Genomic DNA, 23,611 nt, shown 5'->3' on the forward strand with positions numbered 1-23,611 from the left:
TGAATTGGAGTCAGATAAAGGAACTAGGTTGAGCAAAAAAATGATTATAAAATCAGATTTTAAACATATGAATTTGAAGACAATTGCTTCTTTTATAATCTCACCTCTGTATACCTGCAATAGCTTAATAACTATCATCTCAGATGTATAACTCTCCTCTACCTACAAGTGGTGATTGGCCAGATAAACAGAGAAATGACTTAATCATATGTATTCTAAACACTGCAGATTTCAATTAGCAAAGTCATAGTTACCTAGAAGGCAACAGTGCAGCAACTGATGGATGAGGGAACCTACAGGGAAAAAAAGTTTTAATGATATAAATATTACATTTGAAGTTCCTCCTCCTGAAAATAGCATAGGCCCATTCTTCCCCTGTTGTGTCTTTAATAATCAGGAACCTTCCTGCCTGGTGATTCTTTACTTTCAAAGTAATAAATAAAAATTCTGTTATTTCAGAAAGAAGCCTTTTTTTCTCCCCAAATCCCACTCATTTGGGAATATTCTTTCACCTGTGATTATGGTTCTATATTTTTAATCTGTTATTTTTAGTCAAATAAAATGTTTTCCCTAGAATATTGAAAAAGAAAAATGATTCAGTGTGGGGACTTCCCTGGTGGTGCAGAGGGTAAGTCTCCGTGCTCCCAAGGCAGGGGACCAAGATTCCATCCCTGGTCAGGAAACTAGATCCCCACATGCTAAAACTTAGACCTGGCCCACCCAACAAATAAATATATTTTTTAAGAAAATTCAGTTTGTATTATAGCCACTTAACTCAGTTTGAGATTTGAAGTGTTTTTTTTTTTTTTTTTTGGTTGTTGTTGTTGTTTTAGATTTATTGAGTGGGTTAGAGGGCTTCCCAGATGCCACTGGTGGTAAAGAACCCACATGCCAAAGCAGGAGACATGAGGGTTCAGTCCCTGGGTCAGGGAGATCCCCTGGAGGATGGCATGGCAACCAGCTCCAGTATTCTTGCCTGGAGAATCCCATGGACAGAGGAGCCTTCAGTCTGTAGGGTCACAAAGAGTCAGAATTGGACACAACTGAAGCAACTTAGCATGCACACACTAGTGGGTTGTATAGATTGCACCTTCCTTCGAAACCTTAATAAGTATGAACACTGAAATATGGCAATGTTTTAATACATCTCCATACTTTATTAAGCCATCTAGCTTGAAACCTTGTCAATGAGTGTGAGATTTCCCCAAAAGAAAAGTAACTTTTAGTTAGGTTAGATGTCAAGTTGCTAGCTTACACTATATAAAAGTCAATATGTACCAAGTCATATTACTGAATTTCATCTACACTGCTAGGAGGTTGTTGAACTCAATTACAGAAATGTGCAGAGCTTGATTTGATGTGTGAGGAGGTTAGGAGACCACAATCAATTAAAAAGAACACATGTATATCCTGTTCTGGGGAAACAGTTGTTTTAGTATCCCTTGTTCAGTTTCTGCTTTTTTCTCTGACTTTACCTCTGAACATAAGAGAACAAAAGGTTTAATAATTCCCCAGTTTCATTTGGAATTATTTTGTCAGCAACATCTAATAGGAAGACATGTGATTGTTGTTTTACTTGAGTGAAGCCTCAGGCAGCTACAATTAAACACGCTGTGCTTTTTTAAATTTTTCTCATGTAGCGAAACCATTTGAAAACGGACAATATTTGGACATCTATGGAATTACAAGGGACCAGGCTGGAGAATATGAATGCAGTGCAGAAAATGATGTGTCATTCCCAGATGTGAAAAAAGTGAAAATTGTCGTAAACTGTAAGTCCCATCACCTTTTATTAAAAAATTTCAAAGGGAAGATTAAACACCTGGAAAATACTGTCTGAAGTTTATGTTGCTATTTTTTAAGAGGAAGTCTACTGATAAACAGTACCTATTGGCAGTGCAAATGTTTGCCTGTTAGAATATTGATCGAAGTGTTTTAGTAACATCAATTGCCCCAAATAATCCTACAATAATTCAATTTAATGTGTAGATGGCAATGTTTTCAATATCATTCCAATCCTGAACTGTGGTATCCTTATTTCTGAAGCATCCTAGACTCATGGGGTTGTCTTCATTCTCCTGGGTTTCACTTGGCGTGTATTCTGACTAAATTTAAGTGTGGAATTCCAGAAGTGTGCTGTTTTATGCTTAAAGAGAAAAACTGTTACTATGATACTCCTATCATTTGAGTATTTAATTCTATTTGGCTTGGGCAATATTGAGAAAATGAAAAGAAATAATTTTTATATGAATGTCATTATTAGGAATTTAGAATATTAAGTGATACTTGCAGAACAATCAATATCATTATGTTACACCCTTTCTCTAAATGCATTTCAAAACACTGATGACAGACATTTTTTCACTAATAGCTTATTTCATATATTATGATCTCAACAGTAGTGACTGCAATAGTTTTTACTTTTCAAAGATACTCCCTTAGTCTTTCTCTCAAAATTGTCCACATTGTTTGACTTATTCAAATTGAATATTTGGGGGATAATAGTTTTTTACTAGAAGTGTTTTCAAGCTACAACTTCCAATTTTTTCCCTCACATTTATAAATCTTTCTCTATATAGCCAATGTTAATAATGAATACATAGATTTGTACCATAGATCAGAAGAAATTTTTCCAAATACATCCCCAGATGCTAACGTTAAGCATTTTTCATATATTTAATCTCAATTTTATGGGTCAAAAAGAATCTATCAAAACACAGTCAGTAGTTGAATATTGCCAGGGCAAATTATTGCCACCAACTAACATTTGTCAGTGGCTAAGCTATACATTTGGTATTGACTCATTGAAAAAGACCCTGATGCTGGGAAAGGTTGAACGCAAGAGAAGGGGATGACAGAGAATGAGATGGTTGAATAGCATCACCTACTCAATGGACATGAGTTTGAGCAAACTCTGGGAGAGGGTGAGGGACAGAGAAGCCTGGCATGGAGTGGCAAAGAGTTGGACATGACTGAGTGACTGAACAACAACTGAGCAAATGTGCACAATGCCAGAAGGAGGCAGTTCCTAGAGCAGAGTTTCTTATATAATATTCTGAGACAAACTTCAGTAGAGTCACCCAAAAGGTTACTAGAAATGGAAAATCTGTGTCCTACCAGGCCTACTGAATCAAAATCTTTAGGGAATATGGCCTGAAAATATGCATTTGTGATAAATTTCCATTGAATCTTAGGACTCTTGTTGCAGTGAGTTACTGCTCACCATTCTGGAACTCTCTAAAATAAGAGTTAATAAATATCATTCACTCAAATAAAAATTTCTGATTATTTTATCACTAGCCATGCTTATCTGAATATGGGTCTACAGATTTTATTGTTGGGGGGAGTGAGAAAAGAGGTGAAAAATAAGACTGAAATGAGGTAATACTTTTAGCAGTGAGCCGTAAGAAAAGAGGAAGCAGAGTCAATCTGTCAAACAAGCCAGACACCCAGCCTGACAATGCAGCCTACTCTCAACTCCTAGAATTAGTGTCTGTCTACAGTGATGTCTCCCATGGGGATACAGTTGAAAACAAGCTACCAACTGGATCTACATGGGTCTATACTCCATGTATAATCCACTTGTGTGTGTTCACACTTTTGTTTCTATGCTTTTCACCTCTCTGACTTTAGTTCATGGTCACTTATTATTTAATTTGATTCTTGTTTTTGTTTTTTATGCTGGACAAGTTGGTTCTTTAGACTGAAACAGTTCAGGAAAGGATGCAGAAATATGGAGAGAAATTGAACTGAGAGAAAGACCGACCAATGAGTTATCATCTGAAGGATTTCTGGGGAGAAAAGCATCCTTATATAAAGCAGGACAGAAATTAGGGAGACAGGTGTCAAGAACTGTAAGGGATCTGCCACAATTTCACAAATGCTGACAGAAGACAGAGACAAAGGGCAATTTATTACTCATAGAAATAGCAATAGCCAGGGTATTGTCATTTTCTTACGTCCGTTCCCCAAGTCCCAATTACTGCAAGGTGATATGATGAAGGTTAAGAGAAATCTATACACACAGTAGGTTTATGTCATAGCTGAGGTATCCTTGGGCTTAGAAACTCAATTTTTTTCATATATAATGGCGGCAAGCAAACCAGCCTTTGCCACAGAGGGAGAAATTATCTTTATCATACTGGACCATAAACAAACCTGCCCTTTGCTTCATGGAGAGAACCACTTCTATCTTCCAAGACTGTTCGCTATACAAACATTCTTGAAAAGATTGTCAGGAACAAAAGCTGTCAGGGCCTCTGCTCACAAGATGTGCAGAAACGCAGGAGACCCCTGGAAGATTGTCTTCCAACACAAAATGGGAGGAGGAAAGTTTGAAGCATAGCCTGAGACATTCCATCAGTTCAAAAGGGGGTTTCAGTGGCTTTTGTAGGGTTTCAGACATTAAAAACAGAAAAGAAAGCGTTGTTAACCAACTTTAACTTGAGAAGGAAAATCAGAAGGAGAAAAGGGGAAAGTAAACAAAAAAGTTAAGGATGTGTTTATTATAGTTGTAATACAGACTGTGTTTTATAAGAACTGATTTCAGTTGAAGTATAATCATATGTGGAAATATTGGTACCAACATAATATTAAAAAATATTAAGAAAATGAACTCAAAAACAGGACTTTTTACATGGATTTAAACAATGTTTACTGTTGCTTCTCAAATTATACCTTTGATAGCTAACATTTTCTCAAATGTGCCATGAAGAACTGAATACTGATTGATCAGTTAAATTTACATCTCTTGAATAAATATTTTATGCATGTTTGGTCAGATTTCTGGTCATGCCCTAAGTTTTGCCTTAATTTGGAATAATTGTGTCACATGTATACCAGTGATATCTAGCCATGTAGGTGTGTGAATGTAAGTGTATATGTTTCTGGTTTTGAGGAAATTTGAAAAGTATTAATTTTGTGAATTCACCCCTTTCGAAGTCAGAAACTGAGCACCATCCATGGATTTTACTGATTTCCCAAAGGAAATTAGCCAAAACCTACTGAACAAACTTCCGTTTGTCAAAGCCCAAAATTGAGCACAGTGCACTGTAGCCAGCATGAAACTCCGTGTCCCCTGATAATCTGAAGATTCCCTGAAGATAGAATTATACCAGGTTCAAGGCAGCCCTCTTTTCATGGTTATTAATCAATATTGATTGTGCATATAAAATTGCAGTAGCTTTGTGAATAACTTGAAGAGAAACTTTGTCCCTGTTCCCAAATGAAGTTCAAGATGAAATGTAATAAATTTTCATAAGTTCCAGTACATTCAGTTATGCAGAAGTCACTTTGAGGAAGAGATTTATATTCCCTGTAATTTAGAAATATGTAATATGTTAGTGTTTATGTAATACATCTGCCTCATTCATTACATATAGGCACATGTATATTTCTTATACCTACAGTAAATAATATTCGCCACATACTTTGTACCCATAGCACTCTCCTGTGGATTTCTATTGATTAAACAACACTTTAATGAAATAATTAGTATATTTAACTTATTTTGTATAGATTGGACTAGTTTGTTGATCAAATAAGCACATTTATTTTGAGTTATTTACAGACATTTAAAGAATAAATTTATTTACTTACATTTTGAGTTATTTATTAAACTTGTAAGATTTTATACAAAACTTTGTTTCTGGGTAGGAAGATTTTGTAGATGATTATTCTCCTGTTTTTCTCTGTGTATTCTTTTATCCATTTGTATATGAATATAGTATATTCATGATTTACAATATACTATAGCTATAATAAATATATGAATATGTACATTTTTTATATTTGCTTATGTATGTATATACACACATCTACACACAATTGGATAAGAAATATATATATACATACTTCTATGTCTTGGACTTCCCATGTGGCTCAGTGGTAAAGAATCCACCTGCCAATGCAGGAGATGTGGGTTCAATCCCTGGGTTGAGAACATACCCTGGAGAAGGAACTGGCAACCCACTCCAGTATTCTTGCCTCGGAAATCCCACAGACAGAGGGGAGTGGTGGGCTAAAGTCCATGGAATTGCAAAAAGTCAGATACAACTTGGTGACTAAACAACAATATATGTATTACATATGTAACTATGTAAAATATGTAACTATGTAAGCATATTTCTCATCAAATTGAAAAAAAAACTCAAAAGAAATCATGACATTTATCATAAATAGATCTTAAGAGATTAATACACATACACATAAGAAGAAAGAAAAAAATGTGAACCAGTCGATTAGCTAAGCCAAAGGAAGCTAGTGGATTCAATTTGGACAGATTCTCTGTCTTATCTGTATTTGCATCCCAACCCTGGAAGTGGCTTAGAGGATACTAGTTCCATAATTTTTATTGTTAATTAAAAGTGGAAAAATGAATATCCATAAAGCCCATGGATTCAATTAAATTTCAATAAACAGGAAATGAGAAACCAGGGTCTAAAAAATAGGTAAAGCTGATTCATGGAAGTCAAATCTAGAATCTAGAAAATGTAGATTATATCGTAGACTAATCAAGATCTCCATAGGGAAGCAGAATCTCAGGTGTTAGAAATCAGGAAATCCTGCAAAACCCAGCCCTTCAAAATGAATACTGCTGGTAAAAAGGGCAGGGTTCTCTGATCTTGGACAAGTTGTTTATTCTCCACTTTATTTGTATGTACTTTTCCAATTAAGAGTAACTCTTTTAGAGCTTCCCCAGTGACTCAGAGGTAAAGAATCTGCCTGTAATGCAGGAAACATGGGAGAGGCCTGTTTGACCCCTCAGTGGGGAAGATCCTCTGGAGGAGGAAATGGCAATCCACTCCAGTATTCTTGCTGGAAAAATCCCATGCACAGAGGAGCCTGGCAGGCTACAGTCCATAGTGTTCCAAAAGAGTCAAATATTACTGAGTGACTAACACACACACACACACTTTTAGAAATTCAGGCCTTACAGTCAGGTATAAATTATTTGAACCCTTGTTATATAATTTACTGAACTTTGAGATCTTGGGAAACCACTTTACCTTTCTGAGTCTCAATTTCCAATTCTGTAAATTTGGGGCAATAATAGATAATTTTCAAGTTTTGGGTAAAAATTAAATGAGATGATACGATATACATACAGCACCTATCACAGTGGCTGGCCTACTGTTAACAACTGAAAAAATATATCTCTCTCTTTACATGAATTTACTCTAGAATGTAAGCTCTGTGTCATAAGGGATTTTCCTTTCCTTTCTACAATGATATGTTCCTGTCACATAGAGCAGCACCAGGTTTATAGTTGAAGGGTGAACTCTTTTAAAGATTAGCATTAACAAAGTGCATTATTATATTAGACAAAACAGGAAAGAGATATTAGGTTTGTTCCAAAATTATATTTTTCCTGGGACAATAAGACTAACTTTTTTCTGATACCATTTTTTTAACCAAAATTTTCAGGTGGATTCAATAAAGATAGATTGCCATTTATATAGCGCTTTCACCCAGAAAAAAAGCTTAATTCCATTTTTTACAGATAAGAAAATTGAAGTTCAATGAGATTAAAATTATTAACTATCCTGATTTTTAAGAAGAAGAAGACATGGATAAAAGAAGGTATTAATTAACCAGAAAAAATAGAGAGTCAACTAGTGTAAGGTAAAAAGATATGTGGACATTATTTCAGTTTTCACTCATGTCAGTAAGATTTATATATTGATCATTGTATTTGGAATCAGAAATTATTTTGATGACATAATATCCACTAAAATAGAATTCAGTAATTCTTCCTGTGGTCAAATGGTAAAGGTATTTTTGAATGCACTATGAACAAGATTTTATCCAGTAAATCACAGGCACATATTTGTGCATTATTTTGCATCCGATACATATTCATTTATGCAAATGTGCACTTTATCTTCCAATATAACTAGCTCCAAACATGTGGAATAGAATGTACCAATTAGTATAACTTAGTACAATTGTATCAAAGCCTGAAATGAGGGGCCACCTGGGAGAGATAAGAAGAGGAAGAGGATTCTGAGGAAATGACCAAATTCTTAGCCTGTTCATAAAGTTTTCTCCAAAACTTTGGGCAAGTTAGATATACATGTCCTGTATAAAACTATAAGAAATGGCAGGTGACAATTATATGCTTTAAATAGAGAGAAAAACTCAGCATCCAGAGTTGGAATTGGACAATGATACTAGCTATCATGGGACCAGAAGAAAAATGAGCATTATTTGTATTCACAATTATCACCTAAGCTTTTGTTTCTGTCCCATTTTGTGCCCCTACCTTAACTTTCCCTTTTTTTGATCTTTCACATGGCTTATAATTTAAGCTACTCTGCTCTTTTTAAATTTCTTGATAAGCTAATTAACACCTGGAACAACTCAGGACATAAAAACACATATTGTTTTCTTCTAAATAAAGTACTAGTACATATGACATTTATAGAGTAATGAAGCACTTTAGTAAATCTACATGTATCTATGTATTTATTTTCCTATTTACTTATTGCTTACTATGACACTATCAAGGTCTTAGGGCCAGGGGTATGAGTCTTCAGTCAGTTCAGTATCTAGGAGAGGATAAAGACAAAGAAACATGAAGTTGTAATAAACTGTGGCAAGTGCTTTGATAAACCATTCATAATGTGCTAGTCAAGGCTACCAGAAAGATGCCTTTGGATATCAATGAAAGCTTCCAAGAGGCCTTGGCCTTGATGATGTCTGAAGGATAAAACTGAATTTGACAGGTACTCAAAAAAGGTACAAAAAAAAAAAAAAAAAAAAAAAGGATCCCTGGGTTGGGAAGATCCCATGGAAAAGGGAAAGGCTACCCACTCCAGTGTTCTGATCTAGAGAATTCCATGGACTGCATAGTCCATGGTGTTGCAAAGAGTCAGACATGACAGTATGAGACTTTCTTTCTTTCCAAAAAAAGTAAATAAAGGAAAGGGTGGTCTCCCTGACAAAAGCAAAAGCATTTGCTTAACCCTATAGGAAGTAGGGAGCATGGCTCTGCTTGATCTGTCAGACTGCCATGAGCTGGAGGAGACCAGAAAGGGAAACAGAAAGAAGGGTGGGGTGGGTAATGCAGAGGAAGCAGGGCCAGATTCAATGCAAGTTCATGAATTTTCATAGGCAGACATAGATCCAGTGCTTCACAATCAAAGAAGAATAACTTCGAGATAATAAAACTATTCAGAGATATTTCTGAATATTAAAGAAGTATTTAAATATTTTTATTTCCTACATACATGGGTTGTACTTGAAAGACTTCTGTTTTGTCATGGCAAGGACAAAGGAGAGAATTAAAATGATATCACTGAGAACAACAACTGCATCTAAGAGAGATGTGAAGAGCTAAGAAATTTGAAGGAAAATCCCTATAGATATTGAAATCAGAATATTAGAAATATATGATAATCACTCAGAAAACATATTTTTAAATAAAGCATTTTTCTCAATCGAACAACATAAATATCTACAAATTAAATATTTTCACCTTGGGACTTTCATGGTTTAACAATTACAGATTTAATTCTATGGTTAATATAATCCCTCATTTGAAGCAAAACTGTGTTATTAAACATACAGCTAAGGAATACATGATTTCTTCTATTGAGGGCAACATAATTGGTCCTTTGTTTTAAATCTAAAACTTACAATTCAGTTAATGACTAGGGTGCAAAGATATTTTTACTTAATGCATCTGCTACCCAATTTAACTCTAATCTATTCTTCAATACTTTTATTGAGGTTTTGAAAGGGTCTTTAGTGCTAAGGGTCTATGAGTGATCATTGACCCAGTTGTTCATAGAAAGTCAAAATGCATCTTCAGTGACCAGATGTCCAATTTTTTTTATTATTCCTAGTTGGTTTTTTTCCTAAAAGTGAGAGATGAAATGATTTTCTTGCTTTAGTACATGAGCAAACATTTATGCTCGATGACAATCACTGTTGTGTTTGTTTTTGGTTCTTCCTAAAGTAGCATTTATCCCTTTATAAAAAAAGATATATATCAAATATTAGATATAATAGAGGTTGACTGTCAGAGACTGACCATCAACTATCAGTAAGAAAGCACTTTCTAACAGATTGAAATTGCTTTAGGTTGAAAATGATTCCATGCCAAACTGAAGAAAAGTGGTAAAGTCAAAAAAACAAATACCAAATATTAATATATGTCACATACTTGTGTGTGTTTATGCTTCTGTAATATTGTTCTTATCCAGATCCATGCTCTAGTAAGCTGCCCAAGGGTCAAAATCTGAGAATTGCAAGGTGGCTTCTTCTGAGTGTATTTTTCAAACTGATCTTGGAACTTGAAACCTTGCACAAACATCCAGCTTATAAACCTGTCCAACTTTATCAGCAAACTTTCTCAGTAAGCATATATGTCAAGCAAGATAATTAATGGAACTGAATTCTTTGTAACTGAACATTTGAGAGCAACACAGAATTAATCTTCTTGAATCTTTTCTGTATCATCATAATTGAACTTCACAAGAGTTCTTAAGTTGTCTGTGTCTGCTATTGCACATGTGTGCATGCTTTGTGTTCAGTTCAGTTAGTTGCTAAGTCGTGTCTGACTCTTTGCGACCCCATGGACTACAGCACGCCAGGCTTCCCTGTCCATCACCATCTCCCAGAGCTTACTCAAGCTCATGTCCATTGAGTCAGTGATGCCATCCAACCATCTCATCCTCTGTCGTCCCCTTCTCCTCCCGCCTTCAATCTTTCCCAGCATCAGGATCTTTACAAATGAGTCAGTTCTTCACATCAGGTGGCCAAAGTATTGGAATTTTAGCTTCAGCATCAGTCCTTCCAATGAATATTCAGGACTGATTTCCTTTAGGATATACTGGTTTGATCTCCTTGTAGTCCAAGGGACTCTCAAGAGTCTTCTCCAACACCACAGTTCAAAAGCACCAATTCTTTGGTGCTTAGCTTTCTTTATAGTCCAACCCTCACATCCATACATGACTACTGGAAAAACCATAGCTTTGATTAGATGGGCCTTTGTTGGCGAAGTAATCTCTGCTTCTTAATATGCTGTCTAGGTTGGCCATAATTTTTCTTTCAAGGAGCAAGTGTCTTTTAATTTCATGGCTACAGTCACCATCGGCAGTCATTTTGGAGCCCCCCCAAAATAAAGCCTGGCACTGTTTCCGTATTTTTCCATCTATTTCCCATGAAGTGATGGGGCCAGATGTCATGATCTTAGTTTTTTGAATGTTGAGCTTTAAGCCAGTGTTGTCATTCTCCTCTTTCATTTTCATCAAGAAGCTCTTTAGTTCTTCTTCACTTTCTGCCATAAGGGTGGTGTCATCTGCATATCTCAGTTTACTAATATTTCTCCCAGTAATCTTGATTCCAGCTTGTGCTTCCTCCAGTCCAGCGTTTCTCATGATGTACTCTGCATTTGAGTTAAATGAGCAGGGTGACAATATACAGCATTAATGTGCTCCTTTCCCGATTCTCCTGCATAGATATTTCTCAGGAGTCAGGTCAGGTGAAAAAATCCTCCTGTGATGCAGGAGACCCTGGTTCAATTCCTGGGTTGGGAAGATCCACTGGAGAAGGGACAAAGCTACCCACTCCAGTAATCTGGCCTCAAGAACTAGTCCATGTGGTCGCAAAGTCAGACAGGACTGAATGACTTTCACTTTCCTTTCTCAGATACAAGTATCTAAATTTATTAGGAACAGCATGGATTCAACTGCCAGCAGACAGGAAGCAAAGGTTTAAAGTTGTTTGACTTTGCAGTTTTTTGACTGCAGTGTAAAACCATTCTAAATAATCCTGTTGTTTTGGTTTGTGAATTCTTTGAGCAGTTATTAAGGATGATGATTTTGTTCTTTCATGCATTGTTGGCAAATTTGGGCAACCTATTTATTTCTTTAAAATTGTAATTTCATGGAAAGAATAAGTACAACAACATTAGAGAAATAAATTTCAGAGAATTTCAAACTAGGGTTGCTGTGTATGCAGTGGAGTGTGACAGATGGTAACAAAAACAGGATGTGAAATCAGGCAAATATGATTTCTAATCCCAGCTCAGACCGATACAGTACTGGGAAAATTAATCAAACTCTCATAGACTCAGTTTTCTTACATTAAAAACACACACACACACACACACACACACACACACACACAAATGGGGGATAGTTATACCCATTTTGAAGATTTGCTCTGAGGATTGTGTCATAATACTCTTAAAACAGCAGTGTGACTAGCACAAAGCAAACGAGCTTCTACATTGTATGCATTAGTGTTACTATATGGCACGCATCACATTACCCTAACGGTTTACATGTTAGCTTTCACCTGTGGCCTGTGAGCTCTTTAAAGAGTGAGACTCCTCTTTCTTGCTTAAGGCAGTATACAGTGGTTCCGGGGACAGGCTGTGCAGCTGCTCACCCTGGCTTTGAATTCCGGCTCTGCTGCTATGAAGCTTGGTCAAATCGTCAAGCTGTGTGTGTGTCAGTTTCTCAACTATTAAGTGGAGACGATGAGGTAAGTTGGGCTTCCCAGGTGGTGCAGTGGTAAAGAACCCGCCTGCCGATACAGGAGACATAAGAGATACAAGTTTGATCCCTGGGTCAGGAAGATCCCTTGGAGGAGGGCATAGCAATCCACTCCAGTATTCTTGCCTTGAGAAGTCCATGGACAGAGGAGCCTGGCAGCTACCGGTCCACAGGATACCAAAGACTCAGACTTTGAGCTAAGTTAAGGCATAAAAAGGTTTATTATATTATTTTTAATCTCAATATCTAACATATTATCTGGTGATACAGGTCTATAGGTTTAATACATAAATAAAATAAATATAAAACAAGCACACATGAAATTCAAGATAGTAATTGTAAAATAAACCCGTTATTTTGTCTTATGGATGTATGCTTGGGTAACTTTTGAAATTAGGTCATAGAGTTGGAATGATCCACTCGAAATGGAATCTTGAAATCCTGATTCTAGGTCTGAGGCTATTTCATTATACCAGCCTGCCTCCATGTAAATCAAAAATAAAATTTAATTATTTTCAGTAAACTGTGTAAACACCAGAGACTTTGAAAAATATAGTCTCGTCTGAAGGGTAAGGAAGCAAGATCACTGTGGACAAGGAGAAAAAGGTTTGAATAACCAGAATATGCAGAGGTGCTACCTGTCAGAATGGCTGTCACTGAAATAAAGAACCAAGACTATTAAGATTCTCAGTGAATAGATAAAGCAATCACAATAAATAATCCTTGGGAATGACACTACACTCAAAATAAGTTTGTTCACGTATTGTATGAAAGAAGAGATTTTAATAGCGAATGTAATGAAGTCTCAGCAACCTGTCTGCTTGCTCTACCTAGTAAAGGTAACAGAAATGCAAAAACTACCCAAAATAACCCCCCCAAAAATGCCCATTGTGAGGAGGCATGAAACAGTTACAGTTTTTATAGGTAAAATGAAAGATGATAGAGTTCTGTTTAGAATACTCTGCATGTTCCAGGTTTAAGATTCACTATTCAATTCTTATTGCTGTGAGATCATAGTTCATTCAGTTTATCAAAAACTTAAAAAGAACTCCACACTGTTCTCCATAGTGGCTGTACTAGTTTACATTCCCACCAACAGTGTAAGAGGGTTCCCTTTTCTCCACATGCTCTCCAGCATTTATTGCTTGTAGACTTTTGGATAGCAGCCATCCTGACTGGCGTGTAATGGTACCTCATTGTGGTTTTGATTTGCATTTCTCTGATAATGAGTGATGTTGAGCATCTTTTCATGTGTTTGTTAGCCATCTGTATGTCTTCTTTGGAGAAATGTCTGTTTAGATCTTTGACCCATTTTTTGATTGGGTCATTTATTTTTCTGGAATTGAGCTGCAAGAGTTGCTTGTATATTTTTGAGATTAATCCTTGGTCTATTTCTTCATTTGCTATTATTTTCTCCCATTCTGAAGGCTATCTTTTCACCTTGCGTATAGTCTCCTTTGTTGGGCAAAAACTTTTAAATTTAATTAGGTCCCATTTGTTTATTTTTGCTTTTATTTCCAATATTCTGGGAGCATAAGAAATCTGTGGTACATATACACAATGGAATATTACTCAGCCATTAAAAAGAATACATTTGAATCAGTTCTAATGAGATGGATAAAACTGGAGCCCATTATACAGAGTGAAGTAAGCCAGAAAGATAAACACCAATACAGTATACTAACACATATATATGGAATTTAGAAAGATGGTAACAATAACCCTATATGCAAGACAGAAAAAGAGACACAGATGTACAGAACAGACTTTTGGACTCTATGGGTGAAGGCGAGGGTGGGATGATCTGAGAGAACAGCATCAAAACATGTATATTATCAAGTGTGAAACAGATCACCAGCCCAGGTTGGATGCATGAGACAAGTGCTCAGGGCTGGTGCACTGGGATGACCCAGAGGGATGGGATAAGGAGGGAGGTGGGAGGGGGGTTCAGGATGGGGAACACATGTAAATCCATGGCTGATTTATGTCAATGTATGGCAAAAACCACTACAATATTGTAAAGTAGTTAGCCTCCAACTAATAAAAATAAATGGGAAAAAAAAACCTAACACTATTAAAAAGAAAACTTAAAAAGTAGTTTGGTGGTAATTTCTATCTTATACACACTCCCCAGTTGTTTCAGAATTAGTGCTAGGGATTTGGATAATATTTCTATATTTTTAAATAATACAGTGAGACATGTTAGCTTAATGCATATAATTCTTTTCTTTAATAAATCGTACTTTGACCTATCCTAAACAAATCAGCATTCTGTAGCCTAGAGCAGATGTTCAAAGAGTTTCTGCATTTGGTTCAAGCAGCTAGTGTACATTTACATGACAGGATGGAGGAAGTGTACCAGTAATTAGCTGAAGTTCACAAATGCTACGTTTGTTAATGCTGTTTCACATTTGTGAGCATATTGGTTTTGCAAACTGTTCTATTTTTTTCTGTGGATGTTGAAAGGACTTTGAAGCTCAGTGCAATTCATATGCAGATGCAGTCCTTGCTAAAGCCTCCCATGAACTGTTCTGCACAGCCCAACAAAAAGAGCTGAATCTGATCATCTGTGGCTTTGGGGGAGTCAAGTTGCATAACTCTAAGAATTCAATGTCCTGATGGGATTTTCAAGATAGTCCAATGGGGCAGAAATTTCAAGTTGTTTATCAAAGCCTATTTTTATCTTCTTCCGAAACAGCCCACCTTTCTCCCCCATCAATCTTGGACTGCAGGGATTAACTTGTTTAAGGGTTAGTTCTGGCTCTGTGACTGAGTTCCAGTGAATGAAAAGTGAGCAGAAATGACCTGGGTCACTTCCAGGCCTGACCTACAACTGCCCAGGTGTTCTATGCATGTTACCCTTCCTGGCTAGTTGCAATAGTAACCACCAGGGTGATCTTGAGAGCTAAAGATTGGCAAGAAAAAAGCTATCATTTTCTTGAGCCTCTGAGTGATTTTATACCAAAACATACCCGTACCTCATTTCACTAATAGCCTTTTATTGATCTGGAACATTATGAATTATTAGGTGAATGAGAAATAACCTTCCTTTTCACTGACTTATTGCATATGTGGGTCTATTTGTTATCATAGCTTAGCCTCTTCTTGGAGAAGGTAATGGCTTCTCCAGGATTCTTGTCTGGGAATGGACAGAGGAGCCTGGAGGGCTGTAGTCTAGGGAGTCACAAAACAGTCAGACATGACTTAGTGACTAAACAAAGACTGGCCCCTTCTGACTGGTATCATCAAAGATTTGAGCTCAAGTCTTCTGTGCAGACTAATATTTTTACCTCATATAATTCTTTAAAAATACAGCCAGAAGAAATGATTAAAAGATTCCTGAGAAGAGTGAGCAGATAATGAATCTTTCCTTCCTACAAAGTGAGGCATAGCCTACTGAATCTATATTTGCAAATTTTGTCAGTCATGGTACAAAAAAAAAAATTATAAATATCATGCCTTTGAGACTTCATATGATTTTGCTCAGAAAACACAACCAAATTCAAAATAGCATCTGGCCATCAACCTCTGATATGAACTTTCCTGACATATGGAGGCATAGAACTTTTGGAGGCATAGAAGATGGAACAACTGTTGGAAAACCTCTAAAACTTAATTCTGGCCCAAGCCAGTATTGAGTAGGCATGTCTACAAAGTATAAAGCTCAGAAAGTTAGAAAACACACACACACACACAATGGTATACTTCACTTTGCCTCATGGAAGAAACAACTATACCATCTTGAAAGAAACCAGAGAACTTAAGTTTCCTCCCTGAGCTTCTGCTCTCTGGCTCAGAAATTTCCAGCCAAAACTGGAGTTCTCCTCTCTGTGTATGGCTGCAGTTTTGAAGGTAGTCAGAATATTATTCCCTTGTTCTCAACCTGCTTTCCTTCATCCACTGGCCCACTGCACATTATGGGCTATGTTTTCAGAATTTAAAATTTTGTATTTAGGAAGAAAACGATGACATGAGTACTAAAAGCAGACAGTGTCGGGGCCTGTAGCTTTCCATAGTTTCCAAGTATTATACTCTCAGGGATGAAAGGTCGGAGAGGAACTCAGGTTGATCCTCTAAATTGTAATTGATTAATCCTGCTAGACACAAGACAGGAGATGTTAGCTCTGACCAAGGACATGTTCTACACATTGACTTAAGAAATGCATCCAATCAGGGAGACAGGGTTGGGATATTTACATTGCATACCTCTGTCCTAGGAAGCATCAGTTCAAATCAGAACTCTACACAGTAAGAAATGGGGTGTTCAGAGGAACTGTAAATATACAAATATGCTCCAAAATAAGAAAAAAAAAGAGCACACTTTAAAAAAAACTTGAATGAATATGTTTTTTTTAAAAATTGGCTATAGCAATAGGGAGAAAATGTTTGAAAACTTACTAAACATACTTCATATGAAATAAGGTATTTCCTCCACAAAATAACATCACAAACCATAGAAAATAGGCTGAGATGAAAGGAGAGGAAAAACACCAATAAGGTACATTAGAAAAATGACCAATTGTGATGCAGAGAAAGCTCATGAAAGCTGGTGACCTGTTATTTCCTACCATCAAAATTATACTAGATACAGAGAAAAACCCCTCCCAGTACTGAACATAAGAAATTACAAGGAACTATATGAACATTACAATATGCCTTTTTTATCATAGCAAAGCTTGAGTCAATATAACAAACACAAATTAAAGCCTGAAAGTACCACAAAATACTATTCCATCAGGCAAGGAGCCCTGACCAGCTTCTCCCTGGGGGTGTGGAATCTGGTTTTAACTTGCCGATGTTAAGAGACTCAACACAAAAACTGTGTCTTTTTTGGCACAGAAACTCACATTAATAACATCCCTCTTCCATAAATGTGAGGCAATGAGTGGGTAACATACTCAGATGAAACAGAACAAAAAACTCACTGTTCTATGCCAATCCCTGTCTTGATACAGGGAGATGGGGTGAGGGACAGGTGGCCATAGGAAAGCAAATTATTCTCTAGGAATTCCCAATTGCAAGGTTCCCCCTTCTAGATTTAGGACTACTTTCATATTCCCTGTAAAGTCTAAGATGTGCTAAGTAGAAAATTCAGTTTAAAGTGGTTCTATGGAGATGGCCCCTTAGGTGTCTGACAGAAGAAAAACTGATGCACTCTGTAGAACGTATTTTAAATACAAAGCTAAAAATTTTTTCATAAGGTCTGTTTAACATGAGTTTTCAATCAAAAATATAGGGCACAATGAGAAAGCAAGTCATCAGCAGAGAAACAAACAATAAAATAAAATGCAAGTAATAGAATTCCAGTTGGAAGATTTAAAACCCTAAAAGATGATGCTGTGAAAGTGCTCCACTCACTATGTCAGCAAATTTGGAAAGCTCAGCAGTGGCCAAAATTTGGGAAAAGGTCAGTTTTCATTTCAATCCCAAAGAAAGGCAATGCTAAAGAGTGTTTAAACTACCTTAACACTTGTGATCACATCACATTCTAGTAAGGTTATGTTCAAAATCCTTCAACCTAGGCTTCGGCAACATAGGAACCGAGAACTTCTAGATGTACAAGCTGGATTTAGAAAAGGCACTAGAGATCAAATTGCAAACATCTGTTTGATCATAGAAAAAGCAAGGGAGGTCCAGAAGAACATTTAATTCTGTTTTACTGACTATGCTGAAGCCTTTGTGTGGATCACAACAAACTGCAGAAAATTCATAAAGAGATAGTAATACTAGATCACCTTATCTGCCTCCTGAGAAATCTACATGCAGATCAAGAAGCAACAGTTAGAACTGTTCATAGAAAAAAGAACTGGTTCAAAATTGGGAAAGGAGTATGTCAAAGTTGTATATTGTCTGCCAGCATATTTAACTTATATGCGGAGTACCTCATGTGAAATGCTGGGCTGGATGACTCATAAACTAGAATCAAAATTGCAGGGAGAAATAGCGGCAACCTCAGATATGCAGATGACACCACTCTAATGGCAGAAAGTGAAGAGGAACTAAAGAGCCTCTTGATGAGGCTGAAAGAAGAAGGCAATAAAGCTGGCTTAAAACTCAATACTAAAAAAAAAAAAAAACTTGAGTGATGGCATCCAGTACTATCACTTCATGGCAAATAGATACGGCAGTGTGAAAACTGGCAGATTTTAGTACCTTGGGTTAAAAATCACTGTGGATGGTGACTACAGCCACAAAATTAAAAGCTTGCTCCCTGGAAGAAAAGCTATGACAAAACTAGACAGCACACTAAAAAGCAGAGGCATCATTCTGCTGACAAAGTTCCATGTAGTCAAAGCCATAGTTTTTCCAGTAGTCATGTATGGCTGTGAGGGTTGGACCATAAAGAGGGCTGAGCAGTGAAGAATTGATGCTTCTGAGCTGTGGTGCTGGAGAAGACTGGAATGGCTTGGACAGCAAGGAGATGAAAGCAGTCAATCCTAAAGGTAATCAACTCTGAATATTCATTGGAAGGACTGATGCTGAAGCTGAGCCTACAATACTTTGGCCACCTGATGTAAAGAGCTGATTCATTGGAAAAGACCCTGATGCTGGGAAAGATTGAAGGTAGGAGGAGAAGGGTGCAACAGAATATTAGATGGTTGAATGGTATCACTGACTCAATGAGTTTGAACAAGCTCCGGGAATTGTCAATGGACAGGGAAGTCATCCATGGGGTTGCAAAGAGTCAGACACGACTGAGCGATTCAACTGAACTGAGCTGAATACATCAACAAAAAGCTATAGCAAGTGGACTCTAGTACACCAGCCTTCTATGTTCATGGAATTCTCAGGGCAAGAATACTGGAGTAGGTAGCCAGTATTCCCCATTCTCCCAACACAACCATGGGATCTTCCCAACCCAGGGATCAAACCCAGGTCTCCTGCATTGCTGGCTGATTCTTTATCATCCAAGCCACCAGGAAAACCCAAGTATCATGCACATGAATGAAATGTAAACACATTTCCTTTAAAATCCACTTAGACAAGAATGATTCCTTTCATTATTTTTCCTAGCCAAGCCAGGATAATAAGAGCAAGAAAAAATTAGGAGTAAAATTATTTGAAAATGGAGAAGTAAAACTGCCATTATTCCAAGATGATGTGATTATCCATGTACAAAAACCAGGAGAATTTATAGTTAAATTAATAGAATAAAAGTTTGTCATGATTACTAGATATAAAATCAATATACAAAATTAAAGTATATTGTTATGTTTCAGCAAAAAAGCAAATCCAATTGAGAAAAATAATAATATTTAGAATATCAACAAAATATAAATGTATTAAGCATATATGTGTATATACACACATATATATGGATATATGCACATATCTATATATACAATGGGCTTCCCTTGTGGCTCAGCTGGTTAAGAATCTGCCTGCAATGCGGGAGACCTGGGTTCTATCCCCGGGTTGGGATGATCCCCAGGGGAAGGGAAAGGCTACCCACTCCAGTATTCTGGCCTAGAGAATTCCTTGGACTGCATAGTCCATGGGGTCACAAAGAGTTGGATACAACTGAGTGATAATAATATATACAATATATTATTTAAATAGATTAAAAAAGAATTATTTAAATGGAAAGATATAACATACCCAGGGATATTTAGAGATGTTGTTACTCTCAAAATAGAGATTCATTAGCAATCAAGTGAAAAAATTTAACATTTTCTTCATTAAATTTGACAAACTATTTCTGAAATGTATATTGATAGTATAAGAAACATCAAAAGAAAAAACCAAATTGGGAATATACACTACTCGATGTCAAAATGTATTATATAACTACATGATAAGTTAGAAGTGAGACGTTAGTGCAGTGGTTGACAAATATATAACTATGGCAGAACAGGGAGCCCCAAAATAGATCCATGCATATATAGAATCCTGATATATCAAAAAGAAGATTTTGTATATCAGTAAGGTAAAAACAAATCATTAATAAATAATTTGGAACAATTACTTTTCATAAATAAAAGACAAAAGGAAGTGAAACTTTACTTCACCACATAAAATCACTTTCAGATAAATTGAGGATGTAGTTGTGAAAGGCAAATCATTAAAAACCTCTAAAAGACAATGTAAGAGACTGTTTTCTGGACCTTGGTAGGGACAGCATCCTTAAACTAAACAGGAAGATAAAAACTAAGAGGACAATTACATATATCACATTAAAATTAATACTCTTTGTGAAAGAGAACAATAAGAAAAGCCACCAACTGAGGAAGGTTTTGAAATACATAAAGCCAACAAAGATTAGATATACAGAAAATTTATAAAGAGCATATATTGGAAAAGAGCCAAAAAACTTATAATATAAAAAGATACAAGATAGGCATTTCACAGAAGTTGAAAGTCTAGTGGATTGTAAATACATAGAGATGTGTGATTATGCGAGCTTATTTTTATTAAAATGGAAATGCAAATTAAAATCATAATCACTTATTCCATATAAACAAATTAGCAGCAATATAAATCTTAAAATATCATGTTTTGTAACAGTATAACACTAAAGGAACTCTTGAGTACTGTTGAGGAAACTATAAATTGAAATAATAATTGCTTTGGGAAGCAATTTTACATTACCTGGTGAAGTCAAACATGTGCATACTCTGAGCCCTGCTAATTTCTCTCTGAGATATGTTTTCTGCATAGGTGCACAAATAAACCAGACAATATGTATAAGAATATTTGTAGAGAATTTTTTATAGTAGCAACAAATTTTAAAAACCCAAATGTTTATCAACACTAAATTGAGATATAACAGACATCTATACAGAAGTGAAAATAAGTATATCTACATGAATCAGTCTGAATGTATCTAAAATTATAATAATAAGTTTAAAATAGAAAATATGTATAACATTAAGTTGTTGATATAAAGTTCAAAAATAATTAAGCAAAACAGTATATTATTTAGGGATGGCTGCATCAGTGGTAAAACTGAAAGATAAAGTTTTCCAAAATATAGATGAAAATGAAAATAAATAAAAAATATAAAAGAGAAGATGAATGATTTGGAAGACTCTGTATATAAGTTAACAATTATATGTGTTTCTAGGATGAGATAAGAACATCTAAAGAAGCAATATTCAAACAAATAATTGAAACAATTTAAGAATTAAAAGCAGCACTGAGAATGCAAATTTATATAGCCCACATTCCAAGATCTATCCCATTAAAAGTCTTTTTTCAATCATATGAAATATAAAATGATTTAGTCTTCTTTAAAAACTCATTCCTACAGAAAAGTTAAAAAAAACTTAAACTATCTTCAAATTTCTCATCTCAATACTAAATAACTACTGCTAATAGAACAATGTTCATAGTATGTTGTTATGTGAGGACCAATCATTAATGTGTGATAACAGCAGGAAGGTATTATTACTAAGCAAGATCTCAGCATATATGCCCTCCACAGACCTGTCTAGTTTGCAATTGCCAGATTAACATTAGTGGTTTAATGATAGAAAACCAATAGAATCAAATTACTGGCAATAGTTTTTGAAACTAGCTAAGTTTAGATATAACTCCAAATACTTGGTATAAGCAAGATTTCATAAATTCCTCCAAAAAAATTTTGTATTTAAATCTATATTGTGTAAATAAAGAAATTGAACCCAAAAGGTTGGCATTTGAAGCTCAAATTTTACTCTTTAAATTACAAACATTGACAGAGACATTGAGGTAAATGGAAGAATGGAGAGCAGCATGGTTGGACAAGCAGGGGACACACATAGGGAGCATGGAAAATGTTAGCTTACATATATCAAAGAAAATAAAAACACTTAATTATTCAATTTTAATACTCCAAGAAACATAAGTAATGTTGTCAAAGGCTACAAGTAAACCCCAATAAAAATAAATGCAGGAAGTATGAATGCAAATCTCTTCCACACTTTATAAAATGAGGAGAAATCCATGACATTAACATGTGAATTCTCACACACAAAAAAAGAAAACCAATTGAAAACATTAATTATAATAGCTAATATGATTAATTGTACTCTTAAAAGGAAACTATATGAACATTACAATATGCCTTTTTTAGCATAGCAAAACTTGAGTTAATATAAGAAACACAAATTGGAAGCCTGAAAGTACCACAAAACACTGTTCCATCAGGCAAGGAGCCCTGACCAGCTGCTCCCTGGAGGTGTGGAATCTGGTTTTAACTTGCCAATGTTAAGAGACTCAACACAAAAACTGGGTCTTTTTTGGCACAGAAACTCGCATTAATAACACCCCTCTTCCATAAATGCATTTTGTTGTTGTTCAGTCTGTAAGCCATGCCTGACCCTTTGCAACGCCATGGACTGCAGCACACCAGGCTTTTCTGCCCTTCACCTACTCCTGTAGTTTGCTGAAATTCATGTCCATCGGTCGGTGATGCCATCCAACCATCTGATCTTCTGTTGCCCCCCTCTCCTCCTGCTCTCAATCTTTCCCAGCATTAGGATCTTTTCCAATGTGTCGATTCTTCTTATCAGGTGGCCAAAGCATTGAACTTCAGCTTTAACATCAGTCCTTCCAATAAGTATTCAGGGTTGTTTTACACTAAAAATGGATAATTGAATTTACTCTGATCCAAAATAAGTGGAGTCCATAGAAAGCTCTCAAAAAACAAAAATGGGAAACTAAAATTAAACACAAAAACAAAAATTGTCTCAGGAAATTGTGCAATTTCATTCTAGTCCTTGAAAAGTTTCTATAGGGAAAGTACCAATTAAAATGAAAATCTCAGAGCCAAAAATGACATAACTTGCAGGGAAACAATGAGCTATGAATGAAAATCAACAAAACAGAAAGGAAGAGTAAACTCACAAAAACTTCTGATACTGAATTTAAGAAATATAAATTTAAATAAGAATGAAGTTTGAACATCAATAAAGAACATGCAATTGTGAATGAAAATCTTAAAAAAACTTACAGATATGAAAATTAGAATAAACAAAATGAAAAAAAATCACAACCAGAAAAATGGGTTAGCTGTAGCTAAAGAGAGAATTGATGAATTGGAAAACAAATGTTCTGGAGAAATTATAGGGAATATTATTCTGATATATGAAAAGATAGAATTTAAGAAAATGATATAAAGAATA

The 23,611-nt window shown here is 35.7% G+C and overlaps 1 protein-coding gene across 1 annotated transcript in view; it reads left to right on the forward strand.

Annotated features, from left to right (window-relative positions):
• Nucleotides 1-23,611, forward strand: part of NEGR1 (neuronal growth regulator 1) — a 973,420-nt gene that overhangs the window by 643,605 nt on the left and 306,204 nt on the right. The window contains exon 4 of the mRNA XM_070467931.1: nucleotides 1,641-1,772. Coding sequence (XP_070324032.1) covers nucleotides 1,641-1,772 — 132 coding nt within the window. The remainder of the gene's footprint in view (nucleotides 1-1,640; nucleotides 1,773-23,611) is intronic.

Source organism: Odocoileus virginianus, chromosome 5 (assembly GCF_023699985.2).
Source record: "Odocoileus virginianus isolate 20LAN1187 ecotype Illinois chromosome 5, Ovbor_1.2, whole genome shotgun sequence".
NCBI classification, from domain to species: domain Eukaryota; kingdom Metazoa; phylum Chordata; class Mammalia; order Artiodactyla; family Cervidae; genus Odocoileus; species Odocoileus virginianus.